Genomic DNA, 18,068 nt, shown 5'->3' on the forward strand with positions numbered 1-18,068 from the left:
TAATGAATCACTCCAGTATAATCTGAGAATTACTACTGAGGAATTAAAAATTGAGACCTAACAATAAGTATATCTTAAGTTGTGTTTTAATGGCTATTTTCTCTATGATTTTTATCATGCTTCCAATGTCTTTCCTCTTATCTATTAAGATAATTAAATGATCAGTTATTATTTAAAATATTACATTAGATTTAATATCATTCAGTACTATGATTACTTTACAGCAAAATGTAACCAGTTTAAGAGGTTTCAATGCCACTGTGTGTTCACCCACAGTGTACGGAAAATACCAAGTTCCTGGTGAGGGCTTCATATTTGGAGATTTACAATGAAGAGATACGTGATCTTCTGGGAAAAGACACAAAACAGAAACTAGAGGTAAAGTGCTTGTATAACCATTGTGTCAGGATAAGTTGTCATAGTACTATTCTTTTACGTAATGAATGGTGAATATTTTTTAAAATATTTGAGTTACAAGCCTGAGTGAGCAGTGTGTTTTGGCAGGTATCATCAATGGTGTCAATGCAAATGCAGGCTGAGAAACATGCCAGAAATTCTATAGGTTGATTTGGTCATTAGTGCTAAGTGCTTGTGAGGAGCACTGGCTGGAAATGTTGGTGTATTTTACTTAAATAGAGTCACATATGCAGAAATAAGTACCACCAGTACCAACTGTCACACGTTATTAGCACCAGTAGACAAAAAAACATCTCTGGATAGCCATGTTAGAATATCACTGCTTTGAAATTTTTATTCCTCAGTGGAATGTTTATTTTTCAGTCCTGGGATTCATAAAGCAGTGGTCCCTAACCTCCGGGCCGCAAAGCATGCAGGGGTGCAGCGGTAGCTGGAGCGCACCCAGCACATCTTTAAGAAAAAAGCCGAAATAAACAAGCTAATTAATTAGGTGCCGCCCAGAAGCCAGTCTTCATTAGAGGAACTGAGGTGGAGAGGGTCAGTAATTTTAAATTCTTTGGTATTAAGGATCGACGTTTCTCTCTCTGAAAAGTGTCAGAGGATCTGAACTGGGACCAGCACGTAACTGTCATTACAAAGAAAGCACGGCAGCACCTATACTTTATTAGAAGTTTGTGTAGATCCTGACAGCCCTGTCTTTTCAGCCTGTCTGGGCTGGTGTTTAAATTGACCAAACAATGGAACAGCTAAAGGCTCCAGTGCCCTGGAAAGCGGAGTGAACATCGCGTAGAGCAAGTGAAATTGGCAATCGCCTTTGATCTGGGCCGACATTTATGTGCCAGGCGGCACCTAATTAATTAGCTTATTTATTTCGGCTCTTTTCTTAAAGATGTGCTGGGTACGCTCCAGCTACCACTGCACCCCTGCATGCTTCGCGGCTCGGTATCGGTCCGTGGCCCAGAGTTTGGGGACCACTGTCATAAACTGTCTTTGTTTTCAGTCTAATTATACCCCTTCCCTCATCTGTTTTTAGCAACATATTGTTGACTGATACTGCTGCTGCCTTTTGTTGTCATATAAATCACATTGGTTCCATTTTCCACACTTTCTTCTCTTACCTCTTCTCCCAAACAAAGAAGAGATAGGGTTCCCTCAGCCCCCATGTTCTACTCCTTCAGCCTCCACATTCAGTGTATCATTCTTTGTCATTTCTGTCACAATATGATGCCACTACATCCTTCCTTCCTCTTTCAGCCTTCTGATAAGAACATCTCTCATTGACTACCATCTAAATACCCAGCTCTACCAGTACCAACCTTTCTCATGGGACCTTCAGAAAATGCAACACCTGCCTTTTTAATCCCTTCTTTTTCCACCACTCAAGAATCCAAATAGACCTTGCAAGTGAAACCATGATTTAGTTATACTTCTTTTAAATTAGCTTATTTTATTTTGCACTCAGAAGATGGTCTTCTTCCTGTTGGAAAATAAAATTAAAATTGGTGACCAGTTTGTAGAAGAGCTGGTCAATGTGCAGCAGTGATCCTCCTTATAGCCTTCTCTTTAATTCTCCATTCCACTCCCATTCTGTCCTTTCTCTCGCTTCATTCCACTCCCATTCTGTGCTCTCTCTCTTCACACTTTTGTACTATTCAAAGCAGCCATGACCCCTCAATGAATTCAAAAATTTCAGAGAACCAGCTTTTCCAATTTGCATCAGGACTGGTCTGTTCTAAGGAAGAATCATCAATTTACAATATTAACTCAGTTTTTCCTCTTCCACTGATGCTGCTTGACCTACTTGGTTCTTCTAACACTCTCCTTTATTTTCAGCACCTGCAGTATTTTGCACCTCACGGTTCTGGCACTATTTTCTTTTAGCTCTCTGCTCTACCGCCAATCATCTCCTATTCACTTCACTCCCAGACAAACCATGCCTTCATCACACTTCCTCAGCTTGCACCAGCACCATTCATATAATTCAGACTAATTCGATCAAAAGGAATCGCCTGCCTCTTCTCTGAAACTTGAAACATGTGGTGGCACAGTGTCACAGCTAGTAGAGCCACTGTTTCATAAGATCCAGGATCAATTCTGACCTTGAGGGCTGTCTCTTTGGTGTTTGCACATTCTCCCTGTGACTCCGCCGGTTTCCTCTGGATATTCTGGTTTTCTCCCACATTCCAAAAAATATATGGGTTGCATGTTAATTAGCCATTGTAAATTGTCCCTTGTGTATAAGTAAATGGTAGAATCTGGGTCAAGGGGGTGTTGGGAGTGGATTGATGAAAAAGTGGGGAGAATCAAATACAATGTGAATAATGCAGGATTACTATAGGTGTGTGATTGGTTGTCAGCATAGTGGGCTAAAGGCCATGTTTCTGTTCTGTCTGACTATTTGGCTCTCCATGACTATTCAATTTATAACAGATCATCAACCGAAAATAATAAAACTGTTTCTATCTCTACAACATTTTCTGTTCTTATTTTAGATTTCAGCATTTGCAATTTTTTTTTTGCTTTTAATTGATTACAGTGCATTTGTGACAAAAACCTCAACATTTTTGTTATATTATTATTAGATTTCACATACGAGTTATGTGTGTTGAACTTGAAAGGGAGGGAAAGGCTTTGATAGAGTGGATGAGGAGAGGATTTGGTGGGAATGTCTAAGACTAGAGGACACAGCCTCAGAATAGAGGGGCGACCTTTTAGAATGGAGATGAGGAGGAACTTCTTTAACCAGAGAGTAGTGAATCTGTGGAATTCATTTTCACAGGCAGCTGTGAAGGCCAAGTCTTTATGTATATTTCAGGCAGAGGGTTGATAGATTCTTGATTGATCAGGGCATGAAGGGATACAATGGAGGGGGGTGGGTAAGGCAGGAAATTGGGGCTGAGAGGAAAAATGGATCAGCCATGATGAAATGGTGAAGCAGACTCGATGGGCCAAAAGACCTAATTCTTCAATCTCACATTATATTAAGTTTCTAGCATACTGTTGGAATTGCATTCATCTGAGGATGTATAGAAATTCCAAACTCCTGAAAATTTGATTTGTGGATGGTAGATTTTGGAAGTCAGAGAGTGAGGCTTTCACTGCAGAATTCCCAATCTCTGACTCGTTGCTACAGCCGCATTTTCCATGTAGACAGTCCAGTTACATATCTTATCAATTTTTGTTTATTCTGAATGCATCTCCTGAAATTTAATTACTGCATCAAAGGATTGTGCATGCAACCCTTGAATAAGCCATTGTCACATCAGTACAATATTTTGGAGGCTAAATCCTTTTGTAATCAAGATGAGAACTATTGTCCTTGCTTAAAAATTTAAACTCATTGTTGTCTGAAGACCAAGAGCTGTCATTCTGGAATATTAATGTAAAAGATACAATTGGAGAGATTCCAACTAAGGCCTGGATACAAAGAACAAAGCAGTAACATGAATTGAACATATTGATAATTAATTAACCATGATCTCATTTTTTTGCTTGGGTGTGACTTTCATTGAAGTTTCTGTATTCTACGTGTGTTACTGAGGTGTTCAGTGCACATTGTAAATAGAGTACAGTTTCCATTGAGGGTCAGTGTTTGCCAAATCAGCACAGGTATAATTAGTTTCTAGGGCAAAGTGTGGGAGTATGTTAAATGCTTAGAAAAACACAAATAAAGCAGAACTGTTGCTATGAGTACTCAAGGAGAATGGCTTTAATAAGCTCTTTTCAGTCTCCAGAAAAGGACAACATAAGTGCCAGTTCAATTTCTGATATTCATCAGAGCAACATTTTACGTATAAGATTACATAGAAATTGTAGAATGGAAAAAGGCCATTTAATCCAACTAGTCTGCGCTGACATTTATATCCCTCATAGCTTATAAGACAATTTAAATACAAGAAGCATATTATTGCAATAATGGGTACTTCATGGTGGCTAAAATAAGCTTTGCTTGTTTAATCAGTATTTGAAGAGCTATATAGCTTGTATAAGGCTCATAAATGTGTTTTAGTACTCTCACATGCACTTCTTAACATCCTTTGACTGAATGCGCCATTAAACAGGATGAACTGTCTTACTTAAAAGTTGCTGAATATAACAAATATGATATGATTAAACAAGATAAAAGAGATACCCCACTGTTATTTAGTTTATTGGGAATTACCTTCTGTTTATTGGATAATTTCTGCTGGCTACTGATAGAAAAGTTTTTGAAGCCTTCCTTGGTTAAAATTTTATCATAGGAGAGGGAGTGAAGTTGTTTAAAGTTAATGTAAAATTTTCATTTGGAGGAAGCTGCTACCATGCATGGTTGATCTAGTTACATTTCCTCTGAGAATTGCTTGTGACTGGGAAAATGAAGGGAGGCTAAGTAGATTAGTACAAGCTGACAGTTGAGGGAGAAGCGAGAAAAGGACACTTAGCAGGACAGCAAATTCAAAAGGGGTCTTCAAGGAGTAGTTCTCTTGCCTTAGCTTTAGTAAAGACCAATGCATGAAAGTTCCTTACTTCACTGAAAAGACTGGAAATGAAATCTGCCAAATGGCTGCCACAACAGTGCAGCTAGTATGGCTGCAGCCTAGAAGCTCAACCCTGTTCATTCCTGATCTTTGGAATTTGTGTGTGTGGAATTTGCATATTTTGCTCGTGAATACAGTATGTAGTTTTCTCTTGGGTGTTCCAGTTTCCTCCACATCCCAAAGAAGCATGGTCTGGTAGGTTAATTAGCCACTGTAAATTGTCTCTAATTTGTAGTTGAGTGTAGAATCTGTTTGGAGAGATGAAAATATAAGAGGGATATAATGTGATAAATATAGGGTTGGTGTAAGTGAGTGCTTAATGATCGGTAAGGTCTGTTTCCTTGCTCTATGATTCTGTGTTCCAAATTGCTTCTGTCGCACGTTCAGCCTCACAGTAGGTCAGGCAGAATACATCCCAGAATGGTCATGCTCTAGCTCTGTATGATGCTGTTTAGGCTGCTTCCAGCACAATTTCTCCTCCCACCATAAGCTGGATTGCCAAATAGACCCATTGTCTCCCACTGCTCTTACCACGGCAGACTTATATCTTCCTACCTTGATTCCATTCTTTCTCTATGGTCCAGTCCCTTCCTCCTTACAGTCATGACATGTTGAATGCCCTCTCATCATTTCAATAGTTTTCTCTAGACTTAACTGGTTCATCTTCACATTGATGTACAATTACACTGTACACTTACATTCCACATCACAAAGATCTGAGGAGCTCTTGAAGCCTAACCAGTTACCCTGCACCATCATTCATTGACTTGGCTGGATGTCCTCACATTAAACGACTTCTCTTTTAACTCCAGTCACTATCTCCAGATCAATGGTGTAGGTATGGGAATTTGCTGAGCCTGTCTTTTTGTGGGAATTATGGAAAAGTCTTTGATTCAGTCCTACTCAGGCCCATTCTCTCAACTCTTTTTTCCAATACATCAACAAGCTGCATTGATACTTCTTCCTGGAATCATGCAGGCCAAAACGTTCATCTCTTTTGCAGCTAATTTCCTTCCTACTCTCACCTCCTGTGCTATCTAAGTTAATTTTCTTCATTCCATTTTACAGTTCTGATGAAGGGTCTCAGACTTTGAATTCAAATTTTTTCTCTTGCTACAGATGCAGCCAAAAACTGCTGAATTTTTCCAGGATTTACTATTTTATTTAACTTGTAATTCTTCCAATTTTGATATCACAATGTAGTCTTCCCGACAATGGAGACACTCAGTGGCCACTTTATTAGGAACACATGTACACCTGCCAGTTAATGCAAATAACTAATCAGCAAATAAAAATGGCAACAACTTAATGCATAAGAGCATGCAGACATGGTTGGTTGGACTATCTCTGAAACTGCTGATCTCCTGGGATTTTCATACATAACAGTCTCTAGAGTTTACAGATGATGGTGCGATAAGCAAAAAATCCATTGAGTGGTAGTTCTGTGGGTGAAAATGCCTTGATAATGAGAGAGGTCAGAGGTGAATGGTCAGATTGATTCAAGCTGACAGGAAGGCGACAGTAACTCAAATAACCACATGCTACAACAGTGGTGTGCAGAAAAGGTGCCTAATAAAGTGGCCATTGAGCTGATTGGATGACCTCTTTGCAGAACAAGTACCTCCATTCAGTCCACTGCCATTTCCCTATTACTTTAATCCTCCACTGTCACTCTGATTCCTTTATCTTTGGCTTCTTGCATTGATCTATCAAAGCTTACTTTAAGCTTAAGGAATATCATCTCAGTTTTTAGCAAAATGTTGCAGCACTTAGAATTTAACACTGAAAGAAACGGTATCAGGTAACTAGCCTCTCTCAGCTGGCACCAGCACTTTCTGTGCCATTCAATCTCTCGCCATCTGCACGTTATCACAGGCATATTCTTTGTTCTGTCCAATCCTTCCTATTTTTCTGAAACCTAAAACATGCTTGATTCTCAAACTTTTTTTATATCTGACGAAAGGTCATTGACTTGAGACAATAACTTTATTCTCTTACTATGGTGTTGCCTTTTCTGCTGATATTTCCATCATCTACTGTATTTTACAACAATCAGGTCATTGCCATTTTCAGAAATAATTTTTATTTTAAAATTGAAGAATTATTTAGTGATAATTCTAGAACTGCCATATAAAGAATCAAACTAGGGTTTCTGGGTCAGTGGTCCAGAACTCAGATTATTCATCCAGTTACTTAATTGCTGTGCACCTATACCCAAATGCTCTATGAAATCCTTTGACATTTACTTGTTTACTATACTTACTATTCAAAGTACTTGACTAATCTGATTTGATTTCCAGATTTCCGCAATTCCCAGTCCTTTTATCTCTGCCAATGAATAATAATATTTGCTACTTGTTGTGCTAAAGAATTACTAAATTCATAAACAAGAGAAAATCCGCAGATGCTGGAAATCCAAGCACCACACACAAAATACTGGAGGAACTCAGCAGGCCAGGCGGCATCTATGGAAAGAAGTACAGTTGACGTTTCGGGCTGACACCCTTCGGCAGGACTGGTGGAAAAAGTGCTGAGCAGCAGATTTGAAAATTGGAGGGAGGGGAGAGAGAAAAACACCAGGTGATGGCAGAGGATAAAGAATTGTACAGGTCCATTACAGGTGGCGGAGAGAGAATCCTGGAGTTTCTCCTGGCATTTCCTCATAGTCAAATAATCTGCCCACACCTGCTTCCTAGTTAAATGATTATGAAGATGAACTCATAGCTTATACTAATAATTCTTTCAAAACTGAGGGTGTGTTCCAATTGTTGCAGGTGATGCTTTTCAGATGCATTTTTGAGTTGTTGATTTTTCTGCTTTCTAATGTCCAAGAGCTGCTATTTAAATGTAATAATAATAATAATTTGAAGAGGGGTCTGGTTCGAAATGTCAATTGTTTATACTCTTTTCCATAGATGCGGCTTAGCTTGCTGAGTTCAGCCAGCATTTTATGTGTTTTATTTATAGAGCGCTTTTCATAGAAGCAATTTTGTTCAAATTACTTTACAATGGGATAAAGTGCAAAATGTAAGTTTCTTCTTTCATCATACTATGTCAAACTATGCCACCTTCAAGAGACAAGGGGAAAAAATAGTGGTTAAAAATAGAGTTTTAAATAGTGCTGGAGATTTAAAAGTTAAAAAAAACTGCAAATCATTTCTTTTCTAATACAGTTTTACTGTATTGAGTCTGAGGGAAGTAACCCGCAGTTTCTAACTAGTTTATCTTATGCTTCTGATTGTAGCTCAAGGAGCATCCAGAGAAGGGTATTTTCGTAAAGGACCTCTCCATGCACACTGTGCATAGTGTCATAGAGTGTGAAAAAATCATGGATATTGGCTGGGGCAATCGCGCCGTGGGATACACCCTCATGAACAAAGATTCATCACGTTCACATTCCATATTCACCATTCATTTGGAGATGTGCTCAGTAGGTTAGTAATTTAAATACCATAGGTGGACAGAATACTTAATGTTTTCTTTGCAATGGATTATTTCTGAAATATTTTTGTAAACTTCAGATGCAGTCTTATTGGAGCCATGTACAGTATTATTGGAGCAACATGACTCTACCCTTGTACTCAAGTGACTCTGCTATAAAAGCTGACATAGCAGCAGAATTAGGCCACTTGGCCCATCAAGTCTGCCATTCCATCTTGGTTAATTTATCATAACTCTCAAACCCTATTTTCCTGCAATCTCCCTGTAACCTTTGACACTTCAACAAACCAAGAAACTATCAAACTCTGCTTTAAGGTTTTTTGTGTGCCACAGTCCAAAGGAGACTGGATTGCGTAAGTACAGAGAGAGTTTAAAAGAAGCAAGTGGGTGCAGTCAGCGCATTTTTGCGAGCTACAGTCCCAAGGAGACATTGGTTTGAGCATAATTAGGCACTTGGCAAGGACGAATAAAATGAAACTAGGTTTAAGCAGAGAGGCCATTGTGTGAGTGGGCCAGTGTTGGAGTAGACAGCTGAGGCTTTGGTGAGAAGAGGTGTAGGCTGTAGGTAGATTTTTTTCATAATTTATTCTTTCTTTTTTTCTTATTGCACATTTAGAGCAGTAAGCATGCCAGGTAGGATACTGGAATGCTCCTCTTAGAGGATATGGGAAGGCAAGGAGACCTCCAATGTCCTTGATGACTTCACCTGCAAGAAGTGCATCAGCTGCAGCTTCTAACAGACTGTGTTAAGGAGTTGGAGGTGGAAATGGGTGAATTCTGGGTCATTCAGGAGGCTAAAGGGTTGATAGACAGAACATACAGGGAGGTAGTTGCACTCTAGTTACAGGACACAGGTAACTGGGTGACCATCAGAAAGGGGAGGGGGGATAGGCAGCCAGTGCAGAGTACCTCCGTGGCCATTCCACTCGAAAGGTACACCACTTTACATACTGTTGTGGGGTAACCTAGGAGAGGAGCGCCACAGCCATCTGGTCTCTGGCACTGGGTCTGGCTCTGTGGTGCAGGAGGAAAGTGGGAAGAAGAGACAAGCTGTAGTGATAGGGGATTCATCAGTTAGGGGAAAAGAAAGGAGGTTCTGTGGATGAGAACAAGATTTCTAGATGGTTTGTTACATCCTTGGTGCCAGGGTCACGGAAGCCCACAGTATTCTTTAGTGGGAGGGTGAGTAGCCCGGGGTCATTGTCCACATTGTTACCAGTGACATGGGTAGGATGGGTGAAGGGGTCCTGCAAAGTGAGTTCAGAGAATTAGGTGCCAAGTTAAAGGACGGGACTCCAGGTTGTTCCCCATGCCATGTACTAGTAAGGCCAGAAATAGGAAGATCATACAGCTTAACATGTGGCTGTCCTCCAGGCATGATGAGACCTATGTAGAAGGGACCATTTGCACTGAATTGGAGGAGAGCGGGGACTGATATCTTAGTGCTAGTGCTACACAGTAGGGCAGGGGGTTTGAGCTAGAGTTACAGTGGGATGGGAACCAGAGAACAAGAACAAATACTGGAGTGGTTCTGGAGAAAGATGTTGTTAAAGCTGCATACAAAGTCAGGAATCAAATGATCAATCATGCTGTAATTAATGTTCTGAGCTGTGTATATTTCAATGCAAGGAGTATTAAAGAAAAGCCAGATGAGCTTAGGGTATGGATCAGCATGTGGAATTGTGATATTGTAGCCGTTAGTGAGACTTGGTTGCAGTAGGGGTAAGTAACCGTTGTCTTGTTACCTTGCTTCGACAACACTTTACAATCATGATCGCCAGTCTCCATAAGGCCATTAGATACCAGGGCGTTACGTGCTGCTGCATTTGATTCATTCATAACTTGTTACAAATCTGCCCCCTTTTCATCAGAGTGAATATGAAATATGCTGGGATGCTTGCCACTGCATACCTTCATGATAGAAGCTTCCTGCAATCCATGTTGATGTGTCCCGGACACAAACAACCAAAGCAGAGAACATTTTCTTTTGAGAAGGTAATCTCATCATGAACCTTTTTCTCCAGCTGAGAGCACGAATCCAAAGTATGTTCACCCTGGCGGAACATACAAACCCTTTTGGCCGATGAGACCATTTCCCTTTCATTAGTTCTAGACTCAGTTTTAGCTTTACTTTTCACAGTAGCCACAGTAGTGGCAAAGCTGCCTCCTTTAGCCCTAGAACAAATTTGTGACTTAGTTTTGTTCACACCTTTGCTTACTGAAGATGATGTAATATCCAATATATTTCCGTGCATCTGGTGTGTAGAAATCCTTACCTGTTTTTCAATAAACTTGACAAGATCGATAAAAGTAACTTTAGGGTTGTGATTATCTTGTGGATCAGAGGCCACACATCTCCATTTATCCCTAAGCAGATAAGGCAACTTCTTTACAACAATTGATATGTTAATAGGGATGTTCAGCTCGTGCATATACCAAACATCTCCTATTGCATTACAACAGCCTTGAAGAAAAAGACTGTGGTCTTGAGGAGCCCTCTCATGTTCAGATTTGATAGGTGGCCAAATAAGAGCCTTTTCCATATAGGCTGATGCATTTTTCTGCTCATTATTAAAATGTTCCTGTAGCAAAGCTGGTTGACTTGCTGGCAACTTTTGACAAACTCCCTACGGTGTCCTCCAGTACACTGTTTGAGGAAATAGAGATGGTCACCAGTCTTGCCTTCAACACTATTCTTGAAATCCTTCATAAATGCATGATATTGGAATGGATCACCATCAAAGATTTGAATCTCTCTCTTAGGCAGCGATGCAATGCGTTGTTGTTGCACCCGAAGGTTGGTATTTCCTTTCACATCCTTATGGCTTCCAGTGCACTACTTAGACTTCTATAATCTGAAACATGAGTGTTACCATACTGTAAGTTAATGTCCCAGACGCGCCTTATGCTTTTGGATATTACAAATGAATCCCTTTTTTACTGGACACCTCTGAAGGTGTGGCACATTAGCCCCTCACTAACAGCTACTGGACTCAAAGGTGAGAAAACTACCTTTATCAGACTCAATACATCTAGGGTCAATAGGGTCAACAGACCAAACCCCGGTCTGTGTAAATACTGGCCCCATGCAATTGCCCATTGGCAAGGAATAACAGATTGTACACTGCATAGAACTATAAAGAAAGTATTATATATAAACTGTTAACTTAACCAAACTGTTATTAAAGAAGAAAGAAAAAAAGAAGAAAAAAACAAAAGGGCCCATCATAACTAAACAGTCAAATGTGCTCAAATCATGCAAAAAGCTGTTGTATCAGATGTACTCATGGCACCAACTCCTAATCACTGATCACTGGTAGGATTTTCCCTCTTGGACTCCATCAAGTCACACATTCCCATTGGATCAAATCCTACAGCCAGTTCTCTCAAGCTTCTCTCTCCATCTCCCGCCAAAAAAGACTTCGACCCACCTCATCGTCCATCATAAAATCTCAGCGTCCAGCATTCTCTAGAAACTTCTCTCAATTCCACCATCCTGATTGGATGACACAACATTCCTAAGCATGAACATCACAACCCCTTATCTTTAATGGTAACCCAAACACTACTAGCAGAACATACTGCTTGTACGGAAAGCTATTAAATGAAATACCCTACAATATTAGCAGTAAAATCTTAACCAGGGCGTTACACATAGATTCAGAGTGCCTCCTTAGTGCAGGCTGAGAATGAACACACAGAACTACTTCCAGGGGTCTTAACTCCTGCCTCATTGATATTTGAAGAACTAATGTACCCACATTGACATCGGGTTTATTGGATTTTCTCTGTGCCATGTCAACACAGGAACTCACAGCATAGAACCATTCCAAACTGTGTCCCAGCACAAAACACACAGCATGAATCAACAAAAGGCCATAACTTGCCACAAACTGTTCCTGGTTTATCAACATTGCTTCTAATTTCATCGACACGTCCGAATGCTGATGTTCATTTGGTATAACTGTCGATATTTTTGTTGACAAACCAAACAAACCAATGCCACTGTTAGAGATCAATCACTGGGAGTTGTCCTGTCTGATACACCTTCTGATCCAATCCAATAATAAGGTTCAAAATTTAAAAAATATATTCAATCTTTTATTAAGCAGCTAGCAAAACCAACATCTTTAAGCGATAAAACTAATGCAACTAAAACTAGCAATATTAAATGTAATTAAGTGAAATTAAGCATACTTAAGTAGAATCAAGCAGTCAGCAAAAAGATATCGTACCTGGCTGTCTTTAGCTCTAACTGACCCCAGAATGACAAAGCATGAATATGTAACTGAACTCTTCACTTTTATCATGCCTCACCCACGTGACTAGCTACCATAATAAACATAGTAAATGCACAACACAGAATACAATGCAGATAGAAAATAGTTACATGGCTGCTACAGCTATATTCCATCTGCCACATCTTTGCCCATTCTCCCAATATGTGCAAGACTTCTGCAGGTACCCTGCTTCCTCAACACTACCTGCCCCTCCACCTACCTTTGTATTGTTTGCAAACTTGGCCACAAAGATATCAATTCCATCATTCAAATTGTTGGCATATAACGTGAAAAGTAGTGGTCCCAATACCGATCCCTGCCGAGCATCACAAGTCACTGGCAACCAACCAGAACAGACCCCCTTTATTCCGACTCTTTGCCTCCTGTAAGTCAGCCAATCTTCTATCCATGCTTAATATCTTTCCTATAATACCATAGGCTCTTATTAAGCAGCCTCTTGAATGCCACCTTGTCCAAAGCCTTCTGAAAATCCAAGTAGACAACCTCCACTGACTCTTATTTGTCTATCTTGCCTGTTATTTTCTCAAAGAATTCCAACAGAATTGTCAGGCAAGATTTCCTCTTAAGGAAACCATGCTGACTTTGGCTAACTTTATCATGTACCTCCATGTGCCCCAAAACCTCATCTTAATTAACTGACTCTAACATCTTATCAGCCACTGAAGACAGGCTAACTGCCCTATAATTTCCTTCCTTCTGCTTCCATCCTTTCTTAAAGAATGGAGTGACATTTGCAATTTTCCAGTATTCCGGAACCATTCCAGAATCTTGTGTTCTTGAAAGATCATTATTAATGCCTTCACAGTCTTCTCAGCTACCTCTTTCAGGACCCTGGAGTGTAGTCCATCTACTCCAGGTGAGTTATCTACCTTTGGACTTTTCAGCTTCCTAGGCACCTTCTCCTTAGAAATAGCAACTGCACTCACTTCAGCCCCCTGACACTCTTGAATTTCTGACATACTGTTAGTGTCTTCCACACGAAGACTGATGCAAAATATTTCTTTTTGTTTCAAATGTTTTTATTGTGAAGCAACATCAGCTTAACCACAACTGAGAATGTCCTAAAGTACAATGCTTCTTTTTTCTTTTCTTTCTTATAACAACATAATGAAAATCAAATGAATGCATGTATAGTAAACAAGCAAAAAGCAAAGGAAACCCTACCACCCTGTCTCCTTTCCCCTTCCCAGCCCTCCCCTCCCCTCACCCCTCCCGCATGTGCTGTTTAGGTCCTACCACCCCCCACACTTAGTTCAGCTGTCAGTCTCTTCTAAATAAAACAGTAACGGTTGCCAGATTTTTTCAAATTCCTTAAGTCTGTCCTTGATAACGTATCTGATCCTCTCTAGATGCAGGGTATCCATTAATGCAGCCAGCCATTGTCTGAGTGATGGAGTTTCCTCCTTTTTCTAGAACATCAGTATGAGTTTCTTTCCATTAAGTATTCTATAGGTCAGGAGTTGTTGCTGGGTAGCCTGGAATTTATTTGACCTTGCAGAAGTTCCAAAAATTATTAAAATGGGGTCTGGTATTATCTGAACCTTTAGTACCTTCAATAGGACCTCAAATATTTGCTTCCAACACTCTTGTATCCTGGGACATAAAGCATAACTATGTAACAAACTTGCCTCCGAGGACTTGCATTTGACTGATGCAAAATACTTATTAAATTTGTCTGCATTTCTTTGTCCCCCATTAATACCTCTCCAGCCTAACTTTCCAGCAGTCCAATATGATGTATTCTCACCTCTTTTTAAATGTTTATACAGTATATCTGAAATACTTTCGGTATTCTCTTTAATATTATTAGCTAGTTTACCTTCATATTTCATCTTTTCTCTCCTAATGGTTTTTTAGCTGCCTTCTGTTGGATTTTATAAGTTTCCCAGTCCTCTGATTTGCCAATAATATTTGCAATATTATAGGCAACCATGGCTGACAGGGGAAGTTAAGGACTGCATAAAAGTCAAGGAAAGGGAATATAAACAAGCAAAAGTGAATGGGAAGTTGGACGATTGGGAAGCTTTTAAAATCCAATAAAAGGCAACTAAAAAGCTATAAGAAGGGAAAAGATGAAATATGAGAGCAAACTAGCTAATCATATAAAGCAGGATACTAAAAGCTTTTTCAGTTATATAAAGAGTAAAAGGGATGTCAGAGTTGATATTGTACCACTGGAAAACGATGCTGATGAGGTAGTGATGGGGAACAAAGAAATGGCAGATGAACTTAATGAGTACTTTACATCAATCTTCACTTTGGAAGTCACTGGCACTGTGCCAGAGGTCCCTGAGTGTCAGGGAGCAGGAGTGAGTGCCATTGCTATTACAAAGGAAAATGTGCTAGGTATACTCGATGGTCTTAAGGTGGATAAGTCACCTGGACCAGACAGACTGCATCCGAGAGTCCTGACAGAGGTTGTTGAAGAGATAACAGATATATTGGTTACGATCTTTCAAAAATCATTTGATTCTGGCATGGTCCTGGAGAACTGGAAGATTGCAAATGACACTTCACTCTTTAAGAAGGGAGGAAGGCAAAAGAAAGGAAATTATTGGCCAGTTAGCCTAACCTCAGTGGTTGGGAAATTGTTGGAGTCGATTATGAGAATGAGGTTCGGGGTACCGGGAGACTAATGATAAAATAAGTCAAAGTCAGCATGGTTTCTGTAAGGGGAAATCTTGCCTGACAAATCTGTTAAGAGTTCTTCAAGGAAGTAACAAGCAAGGTGGACAAAGGAGAGGTAGTGGATCATTTACTTAGACTTTCAGAAGGCATTTGATGATGTGCTACACATGAGGTTGCTTAACAAGATAAAATCCCATGGCGTTACAGGAAAGATACTGGCTTGGATAGAGGAATGGCTGACAGGTGGGAGGCAGTGAATGGAAATAAAGGGGACCTTTTCTGGTTGGCTGTCAGTGACAAGTAGTGTTCCTCAGGGGTCAGTGTTGGGACCGCTACTTTTCGCATTGTTTGTTGATCATTTGCATAATGGAATTGATGGCTTTGTGGCAAAGTTTGTGAATGATACAAAGATAGGTGGAGGGGTAGGAAGCAATGCGATTGTAGCAGGACTTAGCCAAATTGGAAGAATGGGCAAAAAAGTGGCAGATGGAATACAGTGTTGAGAAATGTATGATAATGCATTTTGGTAAAAGGAACAATAGTGCAAACTATTATCTAAATGGGGAGAAGTTTCAAACATCAGAGGTGCAGGGGGACTTAGGAATCCTTGTGTAGACTCCCAGAAGGTTAATTTATAGGTTAAATCTGTGATAAAGAAGGCAAATGCGATGTTGGCATTTACTTGAAGGGGAATAGAATATAAAAGCAAGGAGATAATGCCGAGGCTTTATAACACACTAGTTAGGCTGCACCTGGAGTACTGTCAACAGTTTTGGGCTGTGTATCTCAGAAAGGGTGTGTTGTCATCAGACAGAGCCCAGAGAAAGTTCACGAGGATGATTCTAGGAATGAAGAGATGAACATATGAGGAGCGTTTGGCAGCTGTGGACCTGTACTCACTGGAATTTAGAAGAATGGAGTGGCTGATCTTATTGAAATCTACCGAATGTTGAAAGGACCAGATAGGGTGGATGTGGAGAGGATGTTTTCTTTGGTGGGAGTATCCAGAACTAGAGGACACCCCCTCAAAATTGAGGGATGACTTTTTAGAATGGAGGTAAGGTGGAATTTTCTTAGCCAGAGAGTTGTGAATCTGTGGAATGCTCTGCCATAGACTGTGGTGGAGGCCAAGTCCATGGGTGTATTTAAGGTGGAAGTTGATAGTTTCCTTATCAGTCAGGGCATCAAAGGATATGGCGAGAAGGCAGGTGTGTGAGGTTGAGTGGGATCCGGGATCACCATGATGGAATGGTGTAGCAGACTTGATGGGCTGAATGGCCTAATTCTGTTCCTTTGTCTTACGGTCTCAATATCATATGCCCTTTCTTTTGGTTTTATGCTGTCTGAGACTTCCCTTGTTAGCTATGGTTACCTCATCCTCTCTTTAGAATACTTCTTCATCTTTGCAATGTATCAATCCTGTACCTTCTGAATTGTCCCTAGAAACTCCAGCCAGCTGTTCTGCCGTCATCCCTGCTAGTGTACTCTTCTAATCAACTTTGACCAGGTCCTCCTTCATGCCTCGGTAATTCCCTTTACTCCACTTTCATACTGATACATCTGACTTTAGCTTCTCCCTCTCAAACTGCAGGGTGAATTTTATCATATTATGATCACCGGCTACTAAGGGTTTCTTTCCCTTAAGCTCCTTAATCAAATCTGGTTCATTACACAACACCCATTCCTGAATTGTGTTTTCCCCTAGTAGGCTTAACCACAAGCTGCTATAATAAGCCATCCCAGAGGTATTCTACAAATTCCCTCTCTTGAGCTCCAGCACCAACCTGAATTTCGCAATCTACCTGCGTATTGAAATCCCCCATGAGTATCATAACATTGCCCTTATTACATTCCTTTTCTATCTCCTGTTGTAATTTATATCCCACATCATGGCTATTATTTGCAGGCCTGCATATAACTCCCATCAGGGTCTTTTTACCCTTTCATTTTCTTAAGTTTATCCTCAAGGATTCTACATCTTCCAGTCCTATATCACCTCTTTCTAATGATTTGTTTTAATTTTTTACCCACAGAGCCACCCACCCCCTTTGACTACCTGCCTGTCTTTTGCCAGAAGATATATCCTTGGATGTTAAGCTCCTAACTATGATTTTCTATTAATCACAACTCAGTGGTGCCCACTGCGTCATACCCGCTAATCTCTAACTGCACTACAAGATAGTCTGCCTTATTCCGTATACTGTGTGCATTCAAATATAACATCATTAGTCCTGCATTCATCACCCTTTTTGATTGTGCCCCCACACTTTACCCCATCCCACTGACTAAAATTTTGCCCTATCATTTGCCTGTTCTTCCTCACACTCTCACCACACACTGCATTGATTTGTATTCCAACTGCCCCATCCTCAGCCCTGTCACTCCAGTTCCCAATCCTCTGCCAACTTAGTTTAAACCCTACAAACTGGCTTGGCTGCTGCGGCTATGCCCTGATAGGTCACCCCTACCCTCTCCCCAGCAGTATGCAAAGGAGTGTACTTGTTTCAGAGGAGAATGGCCAAAGGGGAACCCTGCACTGACTGCTTACTCTCCTTACTTCTATTGGTGGTCTCCATTCTACTATCTGAAGCCTGCACTCTGGGTGTGACCACCTCAGTAAAAGTCTCATTTATGAAGTGTCCAGCCTCCTGGATGGTCCTGGGTGCATTCAGCTCCAGTTCCAGTTCCTTGACCTTGTCAGTCAGTGGGTGTTGTTGGGTGCACTTTCTGCAGACGTGTAATGCTCAATCATAACCCTTCAGTA

General features: G+C 40.4%; 1 protein-coding gene across 3 annotated transcripts in view; it reads left to right on the forward strand.

The window, feature by feature from the left end:
- The window catches only part of kif17 (kinesin family member 17), a 65,308-nt gene that overhangs the window by 10,204 nt on the left and 37,036 nt on the right, over positions 1 to 18,068 (forward strand). For 2 of the 3 annotated variants that reach the window (XM_072245113.1, XM_072245114.1), the window contains exons 3-4: positions 277 to 378; positions 8,179 to 8,368. In XM_072245113.1, the coding sequence (XP_072101214.1) occupies positions 277 to 378; positions 8,179 to 8,368 (292 nt within the window). Of the gene's footprint in view, positions 1 to 224; positions 379 to 8,178; positions 8,369 to 18,068 lie in introns of all 3 variants that reach the window. The other variant, XM_072245115.1, reaches the window with a different exon arrangement.

Source organism: Mobula birostris, chromosome 27, assembly GCF_030028105.1.
Source record: "Mobula birostris isolate sMobBir1 chromosome 27, sMobBir1.hap1, whole genome shotgun sequence".
Lineage (NCBI taxonomy): Eukaryota > Metazoa > Chordata > Chondrichthyes > Myliobatiformes > Myliobatidae > Mobula > Mobula birostris.